General features: G+C 60.5%; 3 protein-coding genes across 8 annotated transcripts; 2 read left to right on the top strand and 1 right to left on the bottom strand.

The window, feature by feature from the left end:
• The first annotated feature begins 8,803 nt into the window (after window positions 1-8,803).
• ZNF335 (zinc finger protein 335) lies at window positions 8,804-18,313 on the top strand. Of its 6 annotated transcripts, none has more exons than XM_088174922.1 (28): window positions 8,804-8,890; window positions 9,240-9,471; window positions 9,819-10,092; window positions 10,474-10,551; window positions 10,775-11,104; window positions 11,242-11,373; window positions 11,451-11,609; window positions 11,722-11,980; window positions 12,059-12,236; window positions 12,317-12,429; window positions 12,611-12,629; window positions 12,835-12,951; window positions 13,037-13,113; window positions 13,193-13,353; window positions 13,479-13,708; window positions 13,824-13,896; window positions 13,980-14,074; window positions 14,195-14,475; window positions 14,575-14,713; window positions 14,784-15,173; window positions 15,263-15,405; window positions 15,752-15,885; window positions 16,201-16,304; window positions 16,424-16,501; window positions 16,699-16,782; window positions 16,948-17,013; window positions 17,185-17,266; window positions 17,606-18,313. In XM_088174922.1, the coding sequence occupies exons 2-28, from the start codon at window positions 9,271-9,273 to the stop codon at window positions 17,719-17,721; spliced, it is 4,113 nt and encodes a 1,370-aa protein (XP_088031048.1). In that variant the 5' UTR covers window positions 8,804-8,890; window positions 9,240-9,270; the 3' UTR covers window positions 17,722-18,313. The 6 variants fall into 6 exon arrangements, with proteins under 6 accessions (XP_088031048.1, XP_088031047.1, XP_088031046.1 ...); XM_088174921.1 differs by having other exon boundaries at window positions 17,603-18,313; XM_088174920.1 differs by having other exon boundaries at window positions 13,788-13,896.
• A 1,913-nt stretch (window positions 18,314-20,226) lies between these two features.
• On the top strand, window positions 20,227-21,466 carry LOC148221818 (uncharacterized). Its single transcript, XM_088174924.1, has 2 exons — window positions 20,227-20,542; window positions 20,864-21,466. The coding sequence occupies exons 1-2, from the start codon at window positions 20,360-20,362 to the stop codon at window positions 21,350-21,352; spliced, it is 672 nt and encodes a 223-aa protein (XP_088031050.1). The 5' UTR covers window positions 20,227-20,359; the 3' UTR covers window positions 21,353-21,466.
• A 324-nt stretch (window positions 21,467-21,790) lies between these two features.
• LOC106860849 (E3 ubiquitin-protein ligase RNF182-like) lies at window positions 21,791-23,731 on the bottom strand. Its single transcript, XM_014888923.2, has 2 exons — window positions 23,601-23,731; window positions 21,791-23,117 (listed from the first exon to the last, which is right to left on the bottom strand). Exon 2 carries the CDS (start codon window positions 23,084-23,086, stop codon window positions 22,361-22,363), a length of 726 nt encoding a protein of 241 aa, XP_014744409.2. The 5' UTR covers window positions 23,087-23,117; window positions 23,601-23,731; the 3' UTR covers window positions 21,791-22,360.
• Window positions 23,732-24,256: the final 525 nt, after the last annotated feature.

Here is a 24,256-nt window from a genome sequence, read left to right as displayed (position 1 = left end):
GAGGGCTCATCCCTGAGGCAGCATCACCTGCCAGGTGCCCTGTGCTGGTGGGATGCATCTCAGGGCCACGGCTGGCTCACAGGAAAGTGCAGTGTGGGCTAAGCTGGGAGGAAGCAATGGTGAGAAATCAGGGGGTTGCCTCACTCCCCCACCACAACCCTGCAAGAGCATCCCCCATTCCCTGGCACAGGAAATTGCTTCACAAGCAGCAGCCATCCTGCACCCGGTGTGACAAACACATCCTGCACCCGGTGTGACAAGCATTCCCTCATGGTGGGACATAGCCCAGGGACCCTGCAGACAGGTTACCCTACAGCCCCCTCCCACAGAGTCCAGCCTGTCCCCCTTGTCCCTGTGATGGCCTAGCTCCTTGCCAGGCAGGAGGCAGTGGCTCTCTGTGCTCCCTGCCTGGCTGGCATCAGAGGTGAGGAGGGCTTCTGCCAGGGTGCCCTGAGAGTCCCTTGAAGCTGGTGGCTCCTGAAGCATTTGGGGAGCAGGTACTGCTCCACGTCCTCCACTCTCCAGCCTGCCAGGACCTCAGCCCATAGCACAGAGCAGCTGTGGGAGCTGGGTGCTAAATAAACCCTGAAAAGATGAATCTGCAGGGGCAGCCCTGACAAAGAGACTTCTGACTCCAGCTCTGGGATATAGTCAGAAAGTCAGATCCGGCTTTGGTCTCCCTGGCACTGTGGCAGATCCTTTGGCCTTCCCCACGCTATTCCCATCCCTTGTTTACACCACATGCAGAAGCTGCAGCTCCAACAACCTGGGCACTATGCCAGGCACACCATGGCATCACGCTGCCTGTGGCCCAGCAGCACAGAGTAGCACTGGCAGAAACGGAGCTGGGAGGGGAGTGGGACCTCGGAGCAAGTGATGGCAGAAGGCGATGAGGGCCAATGCCCCACACACTGTGCACCAGTCTCAGCAAGCCCTCGAGCTGGGCAATAGGAGCTCCAGTGGGGGGTTGCCGGCTGCAGCTCTGCCCCCGTCCTGGCCGCTCCCACTGACTCATGGCCCCACTCACCAGCTTCCTCCTGGAACCATCCCGGGGGAATTTCTGGTGACTCTCTGGAGGCTCGTCAGGGAGCAGGGCCAGGGCAGCAGGGAAACCCCGATGTCTGGCAGTGCTGGCAGCCTCTGTGCCAGGCAGGGAATTCTGGCATGTGCCCCGTGCAAGGCAGGCTCAATAAGCTTGTCTATGGGAGCTGGGTCAAGGCACAGGTTCCTCAGAAGGTGCATGTGTGGAGGGAGGCTTGGGGCAGCCACTGTGGCTTGTGGGAAAGAGAGGAGGGCAGTGGTGACAGGGCAGTGCCACAGGCAGGAGAGGGCTGTGGATGGCAGAGAACCCAAGAGCTGTGCCCAGCCCAGGCTGCCCATGGCCTTTTTCCCTCCCAGAGCCCCTGAAAGGAGTGAGATGGAAAAACCCAGGCAGACATCCTCCATCCCAGACACTGCCCGAGCCACGAGGTTGCCGGTCACCACCGTTGCTGCTGAAAGGGGAAGGAACAGCCACCGCAGCCCCTTCACACACCCTTACTCATGGCCACCCTCATGCAGATCCTCTGTGGGAAACTGGTCCAGAACTTCAAAGGGGTCTGGTGCCTGCCTGAATCCCTGTCCAGGACAGAGGCTGACAGAACACAGTGGCACCTCTGTGAGGCTGCAGGTCTCCTGCTGGGAGGTGCTGGTTGAGTCAGCAGTGAGGTTTGGGGGGATTGTATGGAGCCTGGGCCCCTAGATTTCCCCCCCCCGGCCAGTTCAGAGGTAGGCAGGGTGGGGGCCAGCCAGGGAGGGAGTGTGGCACCAGACAGCCAGGGGAGAGGTCCACAAACATGGGATGCACCAGGACAACAAAGCTGCTGGGGAGCAGGGGTGAGGGAAAACGCAGCTGCCACAGTCACTGCTTCACACCCAAAAACCCCAGGCAGGGGACAGGGGTACGCAGGAGCAAAGGAGGCACAGGCGTGTGGATGGCATCAGGTGCCCTCCCAGCACAAGCAGGAGTGTGGTGGCAAGGGGAAGTGGGGTGGGAGAGAGTCAGTATCTTGTGCGGGTGAGACAGCACTGGACTGGGGAGAGCAAGTGCTGGTCGCACTGGGAACATGACCTGTACAGAGGGAAGGGAGCACTGGGACTTGGCAGAAGCCACAGGGAGAGCCAGTGCTGCAGCCACCATGGCACAGCCAGACAACCTGAACAGTGGACAGGGCATTACTGTGTGCCTCTAGCTGAGCCAGGCAGCCACTAGCCCCACTGCCCTGAGCTACGGTGCCCCAAACCCATCCTTGCTCCTGTCCCATGGACTCTGCACCACCCCATGCCTAGGGAGCAGAGCTGACACCCTGGCACTGGCTGCCGTAGCCAGCACCGATCCATGGTATGCAGTGACCGGAGCACGGAGACACTTGGCATGTGAGCAGGACAGAGCACAGGGAGCAGCTCTACGTCAGAGGCTCGGAGCCCCATCACTCCTGCTCAAGGGCTCCAGACAGAAACAACATTCCTGCACACACTTCCCGTATCTGCTGTCCCGGCGCTGGGCCCTGCGTGGGCTGGGGCTGCAGTCTCCAGCTGGGCCCAGGACCCTTCCTGGCAATCCACCCTGCATGCCACAGACCCGCAGCTCTCCAGCACCACCAATCCCTGGCTCTGCATCCCTTTCCTGCCTGCCCCAAGCTCTGTGGATACACCTGTTCAGCTCCTTGCTTGCCCCTTCCCTCACCTGGGCAACTCCCCACCTCTCAGCATCCCCTTTTTGCCAATCCTTCACCCCTGCTTGCCTGGTGTCCTGCCCCCCCCAGCCCCTTACCCCTTTGTCCCACTGCTGCCCGGCCCCACTGCCCCCAGACTGATGCTGCTGCTCCCGCACCTCTTGTCTGGGTGAGGATGACGCGGCCGCTGTCACCGGGAGGCTCACTCCTCCCTGCAGGCGCTGAAACCAGCGCTGCCGTGTCACCACCCATCCCAGCTGCAAACCACACATGACGGATCCCCCGCCTGCAACACCGGCTCCCGGTATCCAGGTGGGAGGCACAGTCACCTCCACGTGGCTGGGACATCCCCTTCCATGCCCACCCTGCGAACCACTCATATCTGTTGGGGTCCCACTGCAATCCTGCAGGAATCCCACCCAGAGCTCCATTCACCATGCGCTGGGGCTGACAGCTGGCACTGTGACACACCTCACACCAGCAGCACCACCAGCAGCCTGCTCCAAACATCTAGCAGGGCTCTTGTACTTCAGGACTTCTTTGCTGTAAACTCCATCCCATCCCTTGAAGCTCCTCCTGCCCCAGCTTCTGCTCCAGCTTTGACCAATCTTTCTTCTCCCAAACTTTCCCACCTGCTGGGAGCAAGAACACGGGGTGTTCAGGCAGGTGAGAGGGGTACAGGGTCCAGGTCACCTGGGGAGCATTTGGGAAGGGGTGCCCATGGGCAAAATCATGGCCATCATCCCCTCAGCATCCCTTCTTGGGTGACCTGTTGATTCAGCTCCACGGAAGTATCTCCTGTGCACCACAGGAGTGAGGCAGGAGCTGGGAGGGGAACAGGGCAGGACAGAGCTGGGTGGCTGCCAGCTCTGGGGGGACACAGCTGCTGCAGTGAACCATCAGCACCATGGCACAAGACGGGTGGGCAGCACTTTGTTCCCGGCGGTGACATGGGCACGGCAGCTGCCTGCTAAAACAGGAAGAGCAGCAGTTGTGACAATGACAGGGAACCTGTGTGCAAGGGGACAATGTGCTGCCAGGAATCCATAGCTGTCAGCAATGGAGCGGCTTGGGAATAAGGAGCGGGGGTTTGTGGAAGGTGGAATATGGGCAAAACTGGTGGTATTTAATTGTAAACTGCGCAAAGCAGAAGGAAGGGCGGTAGATGCAACACGTTCGGATTTCAGTAAAACATTTGACAACTGTTCCAGCGCTTGCTGCCAAATTAACTCAGAGCAGCTCAGTTGTCAACACAGGCATATGGACAAAGCCCAGGCAGCCCAGGAATGGCACACAGCCTGGCTGTCCGCCGGGAGCTGCCCTGGCCACACGACCTGAGACCTTTCAAAACCGGGCATCGTGTGAGCAGAGGAAGGCACACCCTGGGCTGAAGGAACACCAGGATGGACAGAACTGTCGTGCATCCCGGGGACGAGGAGGGCTGGAGAGCACTCAAGCAAGAGCCAGCAGACCTGTGGGAGCTGCCATGCCCCCATAGAGGGGAGAGCAACCCCACAGTCTGCCTGCTCTGCCCTGGGGTATAGCAATCTTTCATTTGAGGGGCTGGAACGAGGGGGACTGAGCAGAGCAGCCCCACAGGTCCAGCCGTGGGCAGGGATGCAGGACTGGCAGGGTTGGGAACCCTATGGCAGCGCCAGGTACTGACCCCCTGCTCTGGGAGTGCTCATCCAGGCACAGGCTCTGTGAAGGGGACGAGTGCAGGGGACAGACAGAGCCCAGCACACTGCACACTTTGGGGCCCTGCTACATACACAGTTCTCTGCCCATCTTGTTTATTTTACTTATATTTCAGTAATTTGCTGATTACCATTTTTTAACTAACCAGCAGTGATGAATCAGCAGCACGGGAGAGGGTGGAAACTGGTGGCCTTGGACCGTGGCTCCAAGGACTCAGGGTCTGGAAAGGAAGCCACAGGATCCCTCCAGAAGGGGAAAAAAAACACTCAGCAGTAGCAGCAGCAGTTCTGGCAGGCGCGAGGGAGCCAGCTGTTTGCATCCAGCAGCTCCAAGCACATCCTGGAAAGGCTGTTGATAGCCCCAAAAACTTTCAGGAATGGCAGCCATGGCACTGATCTGCGTGTGGGACAAGACACATGAGAGAAGGAACGCACAGCTCGGTGCCACCGTTGCTCGTCTTGGGGTCAGGGCAGTCACTGATTGCACAAGAGGCATCAGGACACACCAGGACAGCCCCACCATGCCCAAGGCACAGCCACCAGCAGCACCTCCAGGGCCAGTGAGCTGCCTCCTGCGAAGGGGACTACGTGAGGTTTTTGAGTGGTCTCACCATCTTCCATGGGTTTCTCCACTGGGAGTGCCCTGCCTGAGCCCAAGGGTGGCATTATGGCTGAGGTCATGGGTTCAGCCACAGCTTTGGTCACCACAGAACACAGGCATTATCCTATGGCACTCCCATTCACGCCAGCACTCTGGGAAATGGGGATCCCAGCAGGAACAGCCAGCTGGGGGAGACTGCTCGCCACAGAGGTACCACCCTGGCACAGGGGCCGAGGAAGTGCCTAGCAAGAAGCTATCCCAGCTCTCACGGCCACCCTGGGATGGAGCGATCCCCCAGGAGCCTTCTCCAGGAGCCAGCATTGCTGGGAAGGCACAGAGCGGTGAGGCAATCTGGTGTAAAGAAAAACCATTTCCTGCAGCAAGGGCTGCTTTGCTCAACGTTTTGCAAAATGTGCTGATGCAACTGCCCTTCCCAGGTGGGATATAAATACAAGTCTTGATGTGGATTCGTGCCCTGCAGCTACACAAACATCGCAACAATGTTTTCTTTGAAAAGAAAAAAGAAAACAAGGAGGAACAAACAGCACGGATGACAAAATCACCGGCAGTGGAAGTCCGGGGTTCGGGTTGCACGGGGGCGGGGGGAAAGCTGAAGCTCTGCCTTGGGCACCGTGCTCAGCACAACCATCTCCTATTTTGGGACAGTAACCGGGGCCGTGAGCTCATGGAAGAGCCATTGTGGGAGCGAAACAAGCCCGCTCGGCAGCTCAGTAAACTCTACTGGGGAGGGGGCAGCCCGGCGTGGCCATGGGGCACCAGAAAGAAAAGGCTCCTGCCCAGGGTCACCTATCACTGCTCAGCCTGCCTGAACGGCAGCTTGTCTGATGGTAGCTCCTTCCCAGCGCTGCATCCAGGCTGAAGAGCACGGACCTGGGAAACCTCCCCGGGCGTGGGACAGCCTGTCAGGGCAGCCCATCAAGCAGCCTGATAAAACCAGTCTCATACTCCGCCCAAGCCTGAGCTTTGTCCTCCAGGCACAAGCGCTTCGTTGTCTCCTTCAGCCCGTTCCCAAAAGGCCTTTAACCTGCTGCTCCCCCCCGCTAAGGTATTTGGACACACATCCAACACGTGTTGCAGCCATTTTTGGATTCTCTTTAAGCCTCTTGCTGAGATTTCTTTGTGTTTTCTTTGGCTCTGAAGTGGTTTCAGGCTCGGAGGCACAACAGCAGAGAATTATCAGCAAGGAGCTGTGCCTCTGGAACTGAGGACGGGAGCCGTGCTCTGCCTGCCCTGGAAATCCCCCGCTCACCCCGCTTGGGGGCACGCAGCATTTTTAAAAATAGCAGGTTACCCATCACAGCAAAGCTCTGCTTGGGACAATTCACCGAGACAGAGGACATGGGGCACCTCTGCAGGGTGACAGGGAAGCTTGATGCAACTTTCCATCAGCAGAGCCAGCACCAGGAGGGTTTGTATAAGCCCCTGAGGCCCCTGGAGCTCAGGCTGTTTTGCCCTGTAGCCATCACCCGTTGGGAAAATCCTTCACTTGTCTCACACAGCAGCTGACTGAAAGCAAAAAGAAGAAACCTGCTGGTCTGACACAAATCCATCCCACTTCCTCTACCTGGCAGGCAGCTTTAGCCAGGAGTTCCTCTGACACCACTCCCCCTCCCCAACAGATACACAGAGCCTCCCCCAACAGGGAGCACAAGGGCATTCCAAACCCAGACAGAGCCAGTCACCGGCAGTGCTGGACTCTACCAGTGAGAGCTACGGAGAGGGGACACCAGGCACAGGAGCACCTCCCTCCCATCCTCCCCAACTGCACTTCCCCCACTGAGCTACACAGGGCTGCTTTAAAAAGCAGTAGTAGGAGAAAAAAGCTCAAGCCCTTGGTCTTTCTGGGTTTCTGACATGACCGTGACGGCAGCAGCTGGGCCATGTGGGGACTCAGCCCTGAGGCATTGGCAGCAGCGCTGTGGCAGCAGAGCTCACACAGCCAGCCCGGGGATGGCTCTCACCGCTGCTGTCTGCCCATGATGGATGAGGGCATAAACCTTTCAAGGATGCATTTAATTAGCTTGAAAAAGAGCCGGAAGGTGCACACGCAGCAGCTGGCGGTGCAGCTCCTCTACTGCCTCTGCCGGGCACATGGTGCCTACTGGAACTGTCACCTGGGGCAAGACACAAGGGACCTGCAGAGCCCCGAGGAAGAGCCCTGGGCTGTGAGGGCTGGATCCAGGCACTGCCTGCCTCTCCCCAGAGCAGAGGCACCACAGCCAAATGCTGCAGAGTACTGATCCAGCCCAGCACCCATCGGCTCGGATTTCTGGCAGGCTACGTCCATGCTCACAGACTGCGCCAGATGAGACACTGTCTGTCCTTCTGCAGCTGGCACCATGTCAGCACCGGCCCCGGACCAGCCATCCTGGCCAGTGACATAATGGCATTGCCCTCCCCGACCTGCACTGCAGGCTGGCTTGGCCCGAGTGGTCCCAGAACCGGCTGGGATGCAGAGCCCTGACCCCCCTCACCCTGTGTGTTATTTCAACAATGACCCAGAGCCAGGGTCAGCCCACTGTGGCCCAGCCCCAACAGAGCACAGGCTCAATACTGCTGCCTTTCTTCCAGAAGAAAAACGGGATAGAGCCGTTCTCAACAGAGCACTGCAAGATGAGAAAATATCAGTGCGACCAAGGGTTTGAGGGTTTGTTAAAGCCATCACCATAGAGCAGAGGCCTAGCCCAGGCCATGCACAGCTGAGCTCAGCTGGAGGATCTGGAATAGCACTGCGATGAGCAGGTGCTGATCCCAGGAAGCTGGGAAGCTCTAAGGGAGCTAGGATAGGAGCAAGGTCTGAGCGCATCCCTGCGGGGAATGCTGTGGCATCCGGAGGTGCCAGCAATGCCTCACCGCCGGCAGTGCTCTGGGAGCCCCCAGTGAGGCCAGAGCAGACCCCCAGACTGGGCACCGCAAACGTGGGCGCAGCCCAATCTGGAATCCAGTGCAGCCAAATTGGGTGCCCGTCGCCATCTGCTCTGGGGGAAAACCACCCCGGAGGGCAGAATTTGGTAGGCGAGAGCCCATGGGAAGGTGGCTGCTCTTCAGATGCAGAGCTGCCATCGAAAGAAACAAGTCTGGCGTCAAAGAACAAACGGACAGTAGGTGCCGTTCCCCGCCAGAGACCGATAGGAAAAGTGCTCAGCAGCCTGAGGCTCGGCCGCCGCCGGGGTTGAAGGCCGCAAGGCCCCGGGCCTCGCAGGGAAGGGCGGGGCGGAGGTCCCCCAGCTCGGCCAGGATTACTCTGGGGATGGGCGGCCGCAGCCTACAAGGCACGCCGGTCTCAGCACACCCACCGCAGGGTATGGAAAGGGAGCTGGAGCGCCGGGGCTGCATGGTTCACCCGAGGTAAGGACCTCGGCTGGAGAAACGCGCTACCGAGTCGGATCGGGCGGGGCAGGAATGGAGAGAGGTGAGAGAACGGTGTGACCGCACCGACCGCCCAAGCCCGACTCCCGACCCCGGCTCGCCGCCACTTCCGCCTTCCCGTCACGTGACCAGCGCAACCCGGCGCGACGCCGACGCTCAGGGCCCGGGCGCTGCTTCCTGACGCCATGACGCAGAGCCCCACCACTGCCGACCCTTCCGCGGGTAAAGTAGTCCCCGGCGGGGCGTCAAGGGCTCTCCCCGTCCGCGGGGAGCGGGCGGCGCCGAGAGGCGCCTGAGGCAGCGGCCGGGGCGAGGAGTGTATCTTCGCAGCGACGAGCCCTGCAGGCGGGGCAGGGGCTGGGCGGCGATAAGTAGTTCCGGCGCGGGGCCAGCGCCGTCATATCGCTGCGCGGAAAGAGGGCGGGGGGGTATGGCGGCCGCCGTGGTGCCGGCTCCGACGGGGGCGCGGCGAGGCCGCGGCGGACCTGGTAAGGACGCGGGTTGGCGGGCGGGCAGCGGCGGCGAGACCCCCTCGCCTCGGCGTGGTGGTGTCTTCCCCGCCCCGGCGGCACCGGGGCCGCCCCGCCGTGTGCGCGCGCGCGGAGGCGGCGGGGGGGACCCCGCGGCAAGATGGCGGCCGAACGCCGGGCGGGGCCGCGGGGCATGACGGGACCGGAGGCGCCAGGTGGTGCCGGGACCCCCGTGAGGCTGCTCGAGACCGCCGGGAATGGGCCCACGGCGGCTCCGGGGCCCTGGGCCCGCTCAGCCTCGACCCACGCCGTGGACAGGGACAGCGGGAAGCGGGTGGCGGCCCTGACGGCGGCGGTCCTCCCGCAGATCGAGTGTAGCAGGCCCCGGCAGGGCGGGCATGGAGGAAAATGCGGTGGAGAGCAGCAGCGACGCGACCTCGCAGGCGGCGCTGGAGGAGCCTACAGAGAGCGGGCTGGGCGTCGGGAGCTCCGACGCCGTGTCGGCGGACAGCAGTGATGCCGCCGCGGGGCCCAGGCTCCTCTCCCGGGCTGATGATTCCTGCGTGGGGCAGAGCTCCGACAGCAGCGGGGTCTCCTTGGTAGGCGCTGGTAGAAAGGATGGGTTGGCAGGGAGGGCAGTCCTGGTTTTGGTTCCTAGGAGTTTCTGTTGACATTTGTGTCAGACTGAGCTTTGCAGCCTTGGCACAGCACTGTTATACCTCTGATCTGACCTCTGCTTGTCAGTCTGTGGGGAGCAAAACTCCCCTTGATGGCAAGAGCAGCCCTGGAGGTCCAGGCTTTTGTCAGTACCAAAGGATTTGCTCTGATGTCTTTCCTGGAAGTTTTGCAGTAATACACCGGGTCATTTGCATAAGCTGGCTGCCCCAAGGGCTTCGGCTGGCAAAGATGCCTCACCTGAGCTCTTCTGGACTCTTTTATCTGCCAGGAGGAGGTCTCGGAGAGCAGCTCCAGCACAGATGCCATTCCAAGGATATACCTGCCAGACTCATCTTCTATTGCCCAATCCACCTTGGTCTCCAGTGTCTCCACTGTGAGCCAGTCCATCATGGTGTCAGAGTCCCCACAAGTTCTGGTCCACTCCAGTGTCGTCACCGATGGAGCTACGGTTGTGTCAGATTCCACTTCATCCACTTCCTCAGACCTAGGTTCAGCCATTGACAAAATCATCGAGTCCACAATCGGGCCTGACATCATCCAGAGTGAGTGTGTGCTCCCATGTGAAGATGGCTTGGTAGGCTGGGGGGGGAGCTGCCACTGCACATGGCTTCAGGAGGTGGGAGAGATACATGGAATCATTAAGGCTGGAAAAAACCTCTGAGATCATTGGGTCCAACTGGTCAGCAGGGTTTTCTCTTCTTGCATTGCTGCAATGACTGGAGGGTTTGGTGAGGAGCTCGTGTTGCTGGACAGCCTTTCTTCTGTCCAGCTACTCCTTTAGCCCAAGGCAGGCTCCATCCCCAGAGTCAGACCCTCCTCACACCTTCTGGATTCTGTCTGGACTGGTAGAGCCCCAGGGAGCCCCAGTGACTCCACAGCTCCTGGATCTGGCAGTCACCACTCTGCTCTCCTCTCCCTGCCAGGCTGCATCGCCGTGACCAGCGCAGAGGATGGAAGGGCAGAGACCACGCAGTACCTCATTCTGCAAGGCCCTGATGATGGTGAGGGAGCTCCCTGGGCTCCGTGGTGGCCAGCTCTGCTTCTCAGCCACTGGAGCAGGGCCTGGAGTGGGTGTCCCAGCTGTATCAGCCACGGTGCTTGTACCACAGTCCTGTTGGGAGCCTGTTCCTGAGCTTGTATTCAGCTCTGTGCCCCTTGTACGGGTGCAGCCTTGGATGCAGGTGAGGGTCTCAACCCTTACCTGAGTGGGTTTTGGTGTTTCAGGTGCCCCTATGGTGTCCCAGGTAGCCACTTCTGCTCTAGCCAATAGCTTGGCAATAGAAGCCGTTGCTGATGGACCTACCTCCACGTGCCTTGAGCAGCCCGGCCCTTCAGAGCCTTCCAGGCAGCTGGAAGTGCTGAAGCTGCCTGCACAGCCAGACCGAGCCCAAGAGGCAGATGGTGGGGAGGAGCTGGACCAGCCAGACTTGGAGACCCTGGAAGAGATGATGGAAGTGGTGGTGGTGCAGCAGTTCAAGTGCAAAATGTGTCAGTACAAGAGTGTCTCTAAGAAAACACTGATTAACCACATGAAAGAGCGTCACTTCCAGCCAGGTGTGTGCCAAGGGCTGAGGGAAATTCATCTCACTGCAGACAGACCCAGCTCTCTCCTAGGAAGAAACAACAGAGGAGCTAGAGCTTAAGGGCCTGTTCTGGCACAGCCTGGTAAAGAGCTTTCATCTCTGTGGCAGTGGGTTCAGCTCTGGCTCTAAAGAAAGGACGACCACGGAAGGTGGGAGCTGCTCCAAAGACAGAGGATGAGGAGGCCCAAGAAGAAGAAGATGACGATATTATGGATGCCGGTGCTATTGATGATCCTGAAGGTAGGACTCGCCCTCCCCACATCTTGGGTAGCTTAGCCTTTTCCCAGTCTCTGATGTTTTGGGGCACTTGCTTGCAGAGGACAGTGACTACAACCCAGCTGAGGACGAGCCCCGGGGGCGACTGCCCAGGTATGGCCGCACTGTCCCCACGTCCAGCGAGGAGAGGCCACGTCGACGCCCAGGGAGACCCCGCAAGCTGCTTCGTCTGGAGAATGTGTCTCAGGACATGCCAGAAGGTGAGGGAGGTGGAAGGCAGCAGCCCTGTCCGGGGTGGAGCAGGGGGTGGTGCACAAGCTCCTGGAGCCACAGTGAGAGTCTGATGGAGCTGTGTTGTATTCTGTGGAACAGGAGGAGAGGTGGAGCCCATGGTGACATCCCAAAGCACACCAAGCCAGGAGCTGCAGAACTTGGAAGCAGCCAGTTCCTCTGGCATGGAGAATGGGACCGGCGAGAACCTGGCAGAGCCTGGTATCAGCCAGTCTGACTCTGAGAACAAGGACCCTTCCTCCAAGAGCGGTGCTGAGGATGCAGATGTCATCCCCCGGCGGCGTGGGCGGCCCTCCCGCCGCTTCCTGGGCAAGAAATACCGCAAGTACATGGGGCGCAGGTGAGGGGTGTGCTGGGCCCTCTGGCCGGTCCAGCCTGTTTGCCACCTCAGCTCTGAGCCCTGTTTCTCTTTCTGCAGGTACTACTACAAGTCCCCCAAGCCCCTGATGCGGCCCTACCTGTGTCGGATCTGTGGCTCGCGGTTCCTCACACACGATGACCTGCGCTTCCACGTCAACTCACACGAGGCCAATGACCCGCAGCTCTTCAAGTGTCTTCAGTGCAGCTACCGCTCCCGGCGCTGGTCCTCCCTCAAGGTGAGCTTCATCTGCCCTGCCCCGAGCCCACAGGCTTCCTGGCAGCCCCAGGTCTCATGGCCCCGTTCTGCCTCTTACAGGAGCACATGTTCAACCATGTGGGCAGCAAGCCCTACAAGTGTGAGGAGTGCAATTACACTAGCGTGTACAAGAAAGATGTCATTCGGCACTCCACAGTGCACAGCCGGGACAGGTGAGGGCAGCACAATCCTGGGGATTGAAGAGCACTGACACTGTTCTTCCTGTCTTGGGAGGGTGGCAATGACTGCCCCATCCCCTGACCCTTTCCAAAATTGAGTGTCTGGGTGTTCTGGTATAAAGTAGCTTGGGCTTGAGCTGTGGCTGACAAGGGGCTTTTCTTACTTCTTTTTCAGGAAGAAAAGAGCTGATCCGGTGAGTTTGAATACTCTGTTGACTTGAATCTCAGCACTGTTATGTGGGAAGAGGCACATCTGGGTCTTCCACAAAACTCGGTGGCTTGTTGAGGGCATTGTTTTTGGATCTCTTGAGGAAAGACAACCCAGGTCTTCCAGTGGGGAGAGGGTAAAGAAACTGGTGAGCTCATCCAGGTGATCTCATCTTTATGCTCTCCATCCAGCCACCAAAGCTGAACTCCTTCCCATGTCCTGTCTGCAACCGTGTCTACCCCATGCAGAAGAGGCTTACACAGCACATGAAGACACATAGTACAGAGAAACCACACATGTGTGACAAGGTGAGCTGGACACAGCCTGGGAAGGGGCTGGCAGTGGGTGAGGCAGGGCAGGGGGTAAGCACTGCTTCTCTTTGTTTTGCTGCAGTGCGGGAAGTCCTTTAAGAAGCGTTACACCTTCAAGATGCACCTGCTGACGCACATCCAGGCCATTGCCAACCGCAGGTAGGAGCCCGGTGTGCCTGGCCAGAGCCTGTGTCCCACTCCCCCTCAGCAGGTGTGACAGGTGGTTTTGTACTGGCAGGTTCAAGTGTGAGTTCTGTGACTATGTCTGTGAGGACAAGAAGGTCCTGCTGAACCACCAGCTGTCGCACATGAACGACAAGCCCTACAAGTGCAGCGTCTGCAAGTATTCCACCTTCCGGGAGGACTTCCTGGTCTCGCACATGGCAGTCAAGCACACAGGTGGGAGGAGCTGTTTGAACGATGCCCTGCACCCTCCCTTCTCCCAGAGACAGTCAGAGTCTGCCTGCTCTCCCTGCCATCCCCTGGGGACCTCCTGCCTGACTTCCCCCTCCTGGACCCTGCAGGAGGAAAGCCGTTTGCTTGTGAGTTCTGTCACTTCACCACCAAGCACAAGAAGAACCTGCGCCTGCATGTGCAATGCCGCCACGCCGACTCCTTCGAGGAGTGGGCACAGAGGCACCCCGAGGAGCCGCCCTGCCGCCGCCGCCCCTTCTTCACCCTGCAGCAGATCGAGGAGCTGAAGCAGCAGCACAGCCAGGTGCAGGCACCGGCTGAGCCAGAGGCCAGCCCACCGGTGAGTGCCGTGGCTGGCCGGCCCCAGCTCCTCTCAGTGCTCGCTGCCCACTGTGCTGTCAGCTCTCTATCTCACGCAGGCACCCCTTGGCCCCATCACCTGCCACACGGTCCAGGCTGTCACAGGTGCAGAGCCCTCTGTTCTCTCGCAAGGTTCCCTGGAAGGGGCCACCATCATCTATGAACAAGGTAAATGAGCACTCGGGAATGGGGTGGGTTGAGGAAAGGAGGTAGGTGAGCTCCTGCCTGACCCTTCCTATCTGACCCCCCAGATGTGGCTGGATCAGCAGAGCTGGCCACGCAGACTGCTCTGGATCTCCTGCTGAACATGAGTGCCCAGCGGGAGCTAGCCACCAGCTCACTGCAGGTGAGCAGAGTCAAGGTGGGCAGGCCTGCTGGGGCCTGGCACAAGGCTTCCCAGCCCTGTTCTGCTGCAGGGGTGTCTTGCAGAGCCTTGTCCCCTTGTCTGAGATGCTGTATTGCACAGGTGGCAGTGGTGAAGCCAGATGATCCAGGAGAAACACCAGGCCCCTGTGAGCTGCAGGCACAGGAGGAGGAGGCAAAGGTGGACTCTAAGGAGCAGCAGCAAAAGTTGGTGATGCTGCACATGGCAGAGCCTGGGCAGACCCTTGTGCAGGAGGCTTATGGGGAAGCGAGCCTGAGTGGCTCGGAGCTGCAGCAGATCACCATCCCTTTCAATGGAACAGCAGAGTACAGCATCATCGCACCCATCAGCGAGGAGATCCAGGCTCCTGCCACGCTGTACAGGTCAGCTGTGTGGGAGGAGTGGGGAGGAGGAGGCACTTCGGGCCTCCAGGGAGGAGGAGGAGGAGGTGAATCCTCCCTGACCCTGTGCTTTCCCAGCAGTGAGGAGGAGAGTCCTGTGGAGACCTCCCACACGGTTGTCGTGAGCGGAGCTGTTATGACAGAGGAGGCACTGAAGGACCATAGCAATCACTACATCATGTCATCCAGTGTCCCAGGGAGCCAGTTCCAGACCATGGAGGTAAGGATCTGAGCCTTCTCCCCATCCCGAGCAGCAGTGTGAGCAGATGTGACTGGTGTTTCTCTCACAGCCCCTCAGCGGGGATGCTGCCTTTTCCTCACCTGTGGAGGGCCAGGAGGCACAGCCCGCTGACGTCAAGTGGCCCCTGGTGCAGTGTGTCACCAGGCAGCTCCAGAAGGACTCGTCTTTATCCCCAGCATCTGAGGGGCAAGAAGTCTCATCCCCAAAGGTCAAGTGGCCTGCTCTCCAAGGCATGGCCAAGAAGCTCACATGCAAGATTTCCACAGGCAAGAAGCTCTCATGCAAGATTTCCATGGCCAAAAAGTTTTCATGCAAGATTTGCACAGCCATGTTCACAGGGAGAGCGGAGATGGAGAGTCACAAGAGAGCCCACATTGGGCCCAGCACCTTCAAGTGTCCCGACTGTCCCTTCACTGCCACACTGTGGCCAGAGGTCCGGGTAAGTTCCCTGGTGCAAAGCAGCCCTGGGAACAAGGGGTTTGGAGAAACAAGGGAGTTTTTGACCCAGCACTTGTCCTCCTGCCCCAGAGCCACATGGTTCAACATGCCAACCTCCGGCCACACAAGTGCCCCCACTGCAGCTTTGCCTCCAAGAACAAGAAGGACCTGCGCAGGCACATGCTGACCCACACCAATGAGAAGCCCTTCGCCTGCCAGGTCTGTGGGCAGAGGTGAGTGATGGAGGTGGGCTGATCCTGCTGTGGGGGATCCCACAGAGCTGTACAAGGCTCAGGAGGAGATAGAATCTTGGCGGAGCTGTCTGCCCCAAACTTTCCCCAGGATCAGCCAATTATAGAGGACAGTGCCCTTGGGAACAGTTCCTGCTACTTGATGGACCCAACTTTGTCTCCGAGGAACCTCTGCATAGGAGGACTCAGTCCCTGGGCACTGATGGGAACATGCTGGGAGAGGAGACAGGCCATGTTGTAGGGTGTACTTACAGAGTCTGTGGCCTGCAGAGAGAACAGGATCCTGTGCTGCCTGTGACACACTCCACCTCGCTCTGCCTCTCCATAGGTTCAACCGTAATGGGCACCTCAAGTTCCACACGCAGCGTTTGCACAGCTCAGAGGGCAAAAGGCCAGGGCCGGCTGCTGCCCAGCAGACCATCATCCTGAACAGCGACGAGGACACCCTGGCCACTCTACACAGTAAGACATGTCCCCAGGAGCAGGGCAACTGCATGGAATGAGAGGGCCTGTGTTCCCTCCAGGCAGGTCCTGGTAGATGAGTGTATGTGGGAGCAGCTCACACTGGAAGCAGAGTTGAGGAGTGAGAGTTGGAAGCAGAGTGGAGGGTGTTTTCTGCCCAAAGTTGTTTAGGTCTCACCTTGTGTGAGTAGAGCTCAGAGACTGCCCCATACTTTTCATTGGGGCAGGTGTCAGGCAGAGGCCACTGGGGAGCGAGGCCATTGGTAGCCCAGCAATGTCCCCAGCAGCATCCCCACCAGCTCTTCTGTGTTGCAGCTGCTCTGCAGGCTGGCCAAGCTGTCCTGGCTCCCGACCGGCTGCAGCAGGCTCTGGGGCAAGAGCACATCCTTGTTGCTCAGGAGCAAAGTGTCACCAGCCAGGTGAGTTGTGTCCCTTGGTCTCAACTCATGTCCTGTTTGGCCACTCCTCACAGACCTCCCGGGGGGCTGTGGTCAGGCCCAACCCCTCTGACCACACTGGGCACTTGCTGATGTTGCAGGAGGAGGCAGCCTACATCCAGGAGATCACGACTGCTGATGGACAGACAGTACAGCACTTAGTGACTGCTGACAACCAGGTGAGGGGATGTGGCCCACAGATAGGAGACTGCCCAGTGGAAAGGGCTGGCAGCAGTGGGAAGAGCAGAACTCCATAGGGAGAGCTGAAGGCACTGAGGTGGTGGAAACAGGCACAGGAGACAGACCAGGTCCAGCTGTTGTTATGAAGGATGGAGAGTGGTGACCTTTTTCTGAGTCTGAATTCCCATGTTTGCAGGTTCAGTACATTATTGCCCAAGAAGGTGTCCCGCACTTGCTTCCCCAAGAGTATGTTGTTGTCCCAGAGGGACATCACATCCAGGTGAGCTTGAGACTGTCTGTTCCCATCACATGGTGCATGGGGCTCATGGGATATTATGTGTGAGGCTGGGCCCCCTTCTGCTCCCTCTTGCTTACTCTTGATCACAGCATTATTGGGGGCCTGGAGACCCACAGACCCTACCACAGCTTCCCTGTTTGTTCCCAGGTACAGGATGGTCAGATCACTCACATCCAGTACGAGCAGGGTGGCCAGTTCCTCCCAGAGTCACAGGTAAGGAGCCAGGCATGGTGGCAGGAGCTGGAGGGGGGCGGTCTGAGCCTGCAGTTGGAGAGGGATATGCGAGAGGGAGCTCATGGGCTGGTGCCTGAGTGCAGCAACCATGGCTGAGGCAGTTCCAGGAGGAACCCTTCCCTCAGGGATTCCCTGTTTTCCCTTCTGTAGATCCAGTACATGCCTGTGTCACCTGAACAGCAGCTTGTCACCCAGGCACAGCTGGAAGCAGCGGCACACTCGGCTGTCTCAGGTAGTAGCAGGGCCCTGTGCCAGAAGGGCCAGTCCTCACAGGGTTTTGGGGTGTCAGTCCTGTTGTTGGGGGTGCCAGCAGGTTGTGCAGCAGTCCTTGGTGGGAGGACCGGGAAGATCAGCCATGGTGTCCAAGGGCAGATATTTGCTGGTCCCAGCCTGTCAGTTCTGGAACAGGGTTAACCAGAGCTGGGCTCCCTGCTGTAGCTCTACATGGACAGGGTGGCCTAATGTCCCTTCCCCGGGGACAGGTGAGGAACATGGAGGGGAGCCCTGAGTAGCCCTCGGCTCCCACTGCCCTCGGTCAGAGGCAGCACTGATCCCCGCTCCCCTGCAGCAGTGGCGGATGCAGCGATGGCCCAGGCACAGGGCGTCTTCACTGCCGAGGCAGCAGCAGAGCAGATCCAGCAGCTGCAGCCGGGCATCCACTACGATGTCATCACGCTGTCGGACTAGCACCGGGCCAGGGCCGCACCGTGCTGGGCAGGCACGCCCCAGCCAGCAGTTGCCTTATTGTGCCAGGGCTGCGAAGGACACACCAGGGACATGCTGCCACTCAGCCCTGCACCGTGGGGGTCCTGCACCTTCCCACAGAGACTGCTCAGCAGCCACGGGGGCAGCCTTTGTGTGGACAGTCTCTTTGCACTTGATGGTCTGAAATCCCTTTTCCTGAACAGTCGGTGTGGGCAGCCATGGATCAGCATCTGCCCAGCACATGAGGATCCCAGGGAAGCCATAGGGCTGGGCACAACTCTGTGGTGCAGTGTCAGAGTAGAGGTGTGTGCAGCCACAGCCACTGCTCCTCGCAGCCATGGGGCCAGTGGTCCTAGTGTGCCAGCAGCCAGCCCTCCTGTGGTATCTCCAGCCTGCGGGCAGGCAGCAGCAGGGCTCTGGACTGGAGGAACCCAAGGAGAAGGAGGGGGAAGATGCTCTATTTTTGTTCTGAAGAGGGATGGACTCTTGTATTAGTCCGTTGGTGGTGGCTGGAGGGGTTCAGCTGTGACATTCTCAAGCTCTGACTATGCTTATGAATAAAAAGGGATGGAGAGCCGTGTGTGTGCCTACCTGGGGGTCATGGGGACGGGGAGGCAACAGCCTAGCCTCAGCATGGCCCTGGGGCTGAGGCCCACGTGTCCAGGAGCGAGCCCACCATTGTGCTGGGCTGCTCGCTGCTGGCAGACGCCCTGGGCTATCAGCTGCCTCCCGCCCGAGTGACCTTGACTCCTGAGAAACAAGCCGGGCAGCTGGGACAGCGGTGGGCTTGGGGCTGGAGTCATGAAATTAATCGAGTGGTAAACAGCCTAAATCCCGTGTAACTCTGTCCCGAGCCACACACCGCCCTCCTGAGCGGCTTGTCTGGGCCTATTTACATGCGATTATAACAGCTAATCGCAGAGTTTTAGTTCTCTGCTCCTGCATTAAACTGATTATCCACGGAGGGGAAAAGGGCCGGGAACCACCCTGGCTCGATGAGAGCCTCTGTGAAGCCTGAGCCCCTGATCTCCGCTGGGCTCTCCGTGCCCTCATGCAGGGTACGGCGATGGCACCGGGGCCACTGTGGGACACCCCTCTGACCACCAGGGCAGTGAGGTGTGGGTGGCTCCGCATCTCAGCTGAGGTGGCTGCGGCTGATGTGGCTCTCCCAGCTGTGGCTCTGTCCCTCTGCCTTCACACCAGCGCGGTAGTGCTGGTGTGTGGCTGTGCCTGCCCAGCTGTGGCTCGGTCGGTGTCCAGCTGTGTCCGCCTGCTGTGCCGGCTGCTGGCCGTGGCCCTCCCTCCCCAGCTGTGCTGTGCAGGGTCAGGGTGCTGCGCGCAATCCGCAGGCGCTTTCCTAGATTACAGCCCCATTATCTAATCAAGCAGATCCACCGTGCTGATTAGGGCTGGACAAGTCCTGTGGGGACAAGGTTATGGGGCCACTGCAGGGTGGTGGCCAGGGCTGGTCCCAGCCAGCAGCACCAGTGTCCTGGCTGGCTTGAGGATTCCACACTTGCTGCTGCCCAGAGCACAAGATCAGTCCACTGTGGGATGGATCGGACCAGAGCTCTGGCTGCTGTGTTGGGAACTCCAGGTGCTGCTCACTCTCTGGCCATAGGGTAGTGCAGGGGCTTGGGACCTCTGGGTGCTGACACCTCAGCCGTGGGACCTTCTGCTGTCACCAGGGCCTGCAGGGATCCAGGGATGTGGCCGGGCTCATTAGCACTGGTGACCTTCGCCTTCCTGTCCTGGCCAGCGCTAAGCGGGTTTGTTACATATTTAATATCCTGAGAGCGTTATTAGTCGGTATTTAATGACGGATACAACCTGTGGGATAATCCCAGTCTTAGCGGGGAGGCGTGGCGGCAGGAGCAGGCGGCTCAGGGGGTCGCGGGCTCTCGGGGCCCCTCACACAGCTGCCCACCACTGCCCTGCCCACCCACTGCTCCTGCTGTGCCAACCACAGGAACCCCCGGAGTGCCTTGCAGGGGTCTCCACTGTCCATGGGGCTGCAGGACCCTTCCCCTTCGCCACTCTGCTGCCGGGAATCCAGGGACAGGCATGGCAGTGCTGGAGCTTGGGTGAGGATCTGGCCAAGCCAGAGGAGGAGCAGGATGGGGCAGCATGGGTTGCTCTCCTCCCACTAGGCTGTAGTTCTTTCATCCTCCCCTGGCCCTCCAACCCGCCCTTCCACAGCACAGGGGACTCTGCCACCCACAGCCCCGAGTCGGGGCTGGGGTCATGATGAGACAGAGCTCAGCACTGCAGTAAAGCCCCAGCTGGGCTGTGTGCTTGTGGCTGTGGGTGTCCGTGGGGCTCACGGGGGTCCCATGCACCAGCCCCGGGGTGCCATTGTACCCCATCCCTGGGAGTTGTGTAGGCTGTGCAGGGTTGGGGGGCTGGGAGGGGCCAGGGCTCTGGCTGGTGGCAGGCAGGCGAGGAGGACGGTCCCAGCAAGTCCCTGCCCAACAGTAGCTGGGGAAGGGGGGGTATCAGGTGCCCCAGATCCTGCTGCTGCTCTCGTGGGTGCTAATACCCCCTAATCAGCTGTCAGTCACTGCAGACCCCAGCAGCTATAAAACATTCGGGAACATCTCCCCGGCTCCTCTCCTGCAGTATGGCAGCACCTCGGGGCGAGAGGAGCCCAGGACAAGAACTGGGGGGCTTCGGGGGGGCTTGGGCACCCCTGCGGGGGTCACCCCAAGCCCTACTGCCCTGCCCCTACCCCTACTCCTGCCCCTATCCCGTTCTGGCCGGGTACAGCTTCCTGCCACCCCCTGTCAGCCTCGTGACGCCCCTGGTAAGTGCCGCGCTGCAGCTCCGGGGGAGGAACGGGATGTGGGGCTTTCCCAGGACCAGGATGAGACTGTGTGGGGTGGTTAGAATCAGGGCCGGGGACCTGCTGTCCCGAGGCCATTGCCCCTCCCCGGCATTCCCCTGCCACGACACACATACCCTCCTGCACTTTGCACTTTGGGTGCGCATGGGAGAGGAAAACGACGGGCAGGATACATCTCTGCCCTCTCCCACAGGCAAAGAGCGGAGCCCTGATATCCCACAGCCCCTCTCCCCTGGCCGTCGTGCCCACCTGTCCCACCCTGACACCCCTCTGCTCCTCCAGGTCTCAGCAGCATACGAGGTGCCGCTGGGGCTGCCCACAGAGCCAGGGCGGGCAAAGGCAGCGGCGACGCGGGAGAGCACCGGGGCACTGAAGGCTTGGCTGGCACGACACCCCAGGAACCCCTATCCCAGCAAAGGGGAGAAGGTGATGCTGGCTGTGGTCAGCAGGATGAGCCTCACCCAGGTCTCCACCTGGTTCGCGAATGCCCGCCGGCGCCTCAAGAAGGAGAACAAGGCGAGCTGGGCCACACGCAGCGCCTCCGATGGCGAGGACAGCGAGGGCGAGGGGGTCCCATCGGGTGCCGCCCCCATTCCCAGTTCCAGCCCCATGCAGGATGGGTGTGGGGGCAGCCCCGAGGTGACGACAGGCCCTGGGCAGGGCAAGCAGCCCCAGAAACCCAAGATCTGGAGTGTGGCAGAGATGCTGGAATCTCCTTCCAGCAAGAACGGGTGTTCCCCAAGGGTGCCAGTGGTGCTGGAGCAGGTATAGGACTGGGACAGTCATGTCCTGTCACCAAGGGCATGGCAGGAGAGACAGCCATGGGACCCAGCAGCTGCCTGGCCAAGGAGAGTGGGAGGTGTGGGTGGGGAGGGACATAACACAGTAATAAATGTGGCTCTGTCTTGGGTCTCCTGCTGTTGCCTGTGTGCGATGGGGATGCTGGCAGGGATTCAGCATATCATTGGGGATGCTGGCAGGGATGCAGGGGTGCCAGCAGAGATGTGGGGAACTTCACTGCCAGCTCTGCAGTGAGCAGCTCCTGTGGAGGAGGGCAGGTCTAAGGCAGAGATCAAAAATAGACTTTGCTCTTTTTGATAAAGGTAATAAAAGGGTTAGCAGTATTAAATTAGTCCTTACAAAACAAAACCCAAGGAGGTTAAATAGAGACTGGAGGCTCTGCAAAAAAAACCCACAATGACTACAAAATAGCTGCAAAGACGTCTTTACACACCAAAGAAACTCCTCCACTCCTCCCCTCTGGGACACAATGTCAGCGAACACGGGACTCACACATGAGAAAGAAACACAGATGCGATGGGAGCAGCCCCACAAGGAGCGTGGGTGCCACAGACAGAACTATTTACACTATGGACATGGAGCCGTGCTGGGGCCAGTCCGGCCACAGGAGCCCCCGGGCTCTGCCCGTCCCTCTCCTGCCGGGGCCTCTCCGGCCACGGCGTTCACCGCCCAGCACTTCTTCATTTGGGATTAGTGTCCTGGCTCCCGCTCTTTGTCTGCTGTGGAGTAGGAGGACAAGCAGCTGGGGGTCTGGCCCAAACGCTTGTAGGCTGCAATGAGCTCCTGCAGCCACTCCAGCCAGTGTGAGCACCCACATGGAAAAGTTCTGTTCTGCATGGGAAGGCACCAGGCACTGATCTTCTCCCCATGGTCCAGGCAGAGCATGCTGTGGGTCAGGAGACACATGTACCTCAAGGAACAATGCCCCAAGGAACCCAAATCCTGCCTGGCTCAGGCACAGGGGTTGGCTGTGCAGGGTCAGGAGTGGGGGAACCCAAAGACCTCCAGGCACAGGCACTGGCAGAGGCTGTAGACAATGCAGAGAAGGAGGGTGGAGGGCACAAGGCTGACGAGGATGATGCCCAGGCTGTGGTGCTCAATGAGCAGGAGGTAGATGCCGAAGGGCAGGGAGCTGAAGTAGAGGAGGCAGAGGACGCCCAGGATGAAGCGAGGGATGGCTTGCCACCCCCAGGAGCGCCACTTCTGCCCAGGGCCGTGACAGGGCAGTGCACCCAGGCTGGTGGGGCGGTACAGCCGCACCACCTCCAGCCTGCCCAGGCTCTCTGGTGGGGCGACGTCCTCTGGCACCTCCAGGATGGTGACAACCAGGCAGTCGGGGCTGGATGTGGGTTCCAGCACACTAGGGCAAAGGAGTACCTCAGGAGATAGAGGTGGACCCCGTTTCTTGGCCCGTTCACGGCCTGTCAGCAGTGCCAGTGCCTCACCATCATCCTGCAGCTGCTGCACGTCCCCACCCGGCACTGGGCTGTGCTGACGGCAGAAGGGGCAACGGAGCTGGGGGGTTGAAGTGTCCCCCGGGGGGACAATCCTGCGCAGGCAACGGGCACAGAGGCGATGGCCACAGCGAAGCAGCTTGGGCCGGCGGGCACGGGCATCGAAGCGGCTGTAGCAGATCTGGCACTCCAGCTCGGGGGACGAGGGTGTCACCGGCGGGGACATCAGCTTGCTCTCTGGCTGGGCCATGCTCCTGATGGGCTTCTGGGGGCTGCCCGTGCTGCAGGGAGGGTGTACCACTATCAGCCAGGGCTGAGGGCAGGCCCCGGGCCCGCTGCCTCCCACGCGTGGGGTCCCAGTTCCGCTGCATCCCATGGTCATTGTCCCGGTCAGATCCCGGGGCTCGGTGGGAGAGCGGGGCAGTGAGAGCAGAATGGTGGCGACAGCCCCCTCCCCTCCCCGGCCCCGATTCCAACCCCCGCCTGCTGCCACCGGGGCTGGGACTCGCCATCATCTCGGCCCCTGCTTTGCAGGGGAAAAAATCGCTCCCAGGAGCCGGCACCAGCGGAAGGACAGCTCCCGGACACATCTTTGGCCCTCACGGTTCGTGCAGCTTCCCTGGGGCCCCAGGGCCGGGACGGCTCCGAACACCGGCTCTGCCGGCGGCGGGGTCCCCGCATCCCGCTCCCCGCTCGGGGGCGAGCAGCTCTCGGTCTGTGCTCCCCGCCCCCGCTCCCGGCCCGCACCGCATCCTCTCCCGTACCTGCGCTCTGCGCCGCGGCTCCCGGCGGGGACACAGCTGCGGGGGGGTCCCCGCCGCCGGCGGGCTCGGTGGCACCGATGGGCTCGGCGGCGGCGGGCGAGGGCCCGGCAGCCCCATGGGGGGAGGCGCGGGGCGCTGCCCGCCGCGCTGCGGGGGCGAGCGCGGCGCAGGGGCCGCCGGCAGCGCGGCGGCGTTGGCCCGGTAACGGGGAACGGAGGGGGAGCTCGGACGGGCCGTGCTGGAGCTCTGCGGAGCCTCCTCTTGCAGAACCGGGCCCCGGCGGCTGCTGAGGGGTAGGCGCAGGGGTCTATGCAGGGGCGGTGTGGGGTCGGTGCGGCTGCCGGTACTCCAGGGTTCCCCGCTCACGGTCAGCCCTGAGGATGCTCCTTCCCGGCGTGGGGCCTGCGGTAGCGGTGCTCGGGGTTCAGCATCCCCGGGGAGGCAGGTCGAGGGCACTCGGGGGACACAGCACTTGACAGGTTCAGGCTGGGCACAGCCTAGCTCCCTGCACATCCCACACTGCAGGTTGTGTCTCCCAAGCCCAGTCAAATCCACCTCCTGCTGCTGCCCTTACTGGGCGTTTCCTGTAACCCCAGAGGAGAGAGGCAAAGGCAGCCAGGGATCCCCTCCTTCCTCCAGACAGGAGTGGCAGCACT

The sequence above is a fragment of the Sturnus vulgaris genome, chromosome 17, assembly GCF_052056855.1.
Source record: "Sturnus vulgaris isolate bStuVul1 chromosome 17, bStuVul1.hap1, whole genome shotgun sequence".
Classification (NCBI taxonomy): Eukaryota; Metazoa; Chordata; class Aves; order Passeriformes; family Sturnidae; genus Sturnus; species Sturnus vulgaris.
This window is presented reverse-complemented; position numbering and strand designations above follow the sequence as displayed.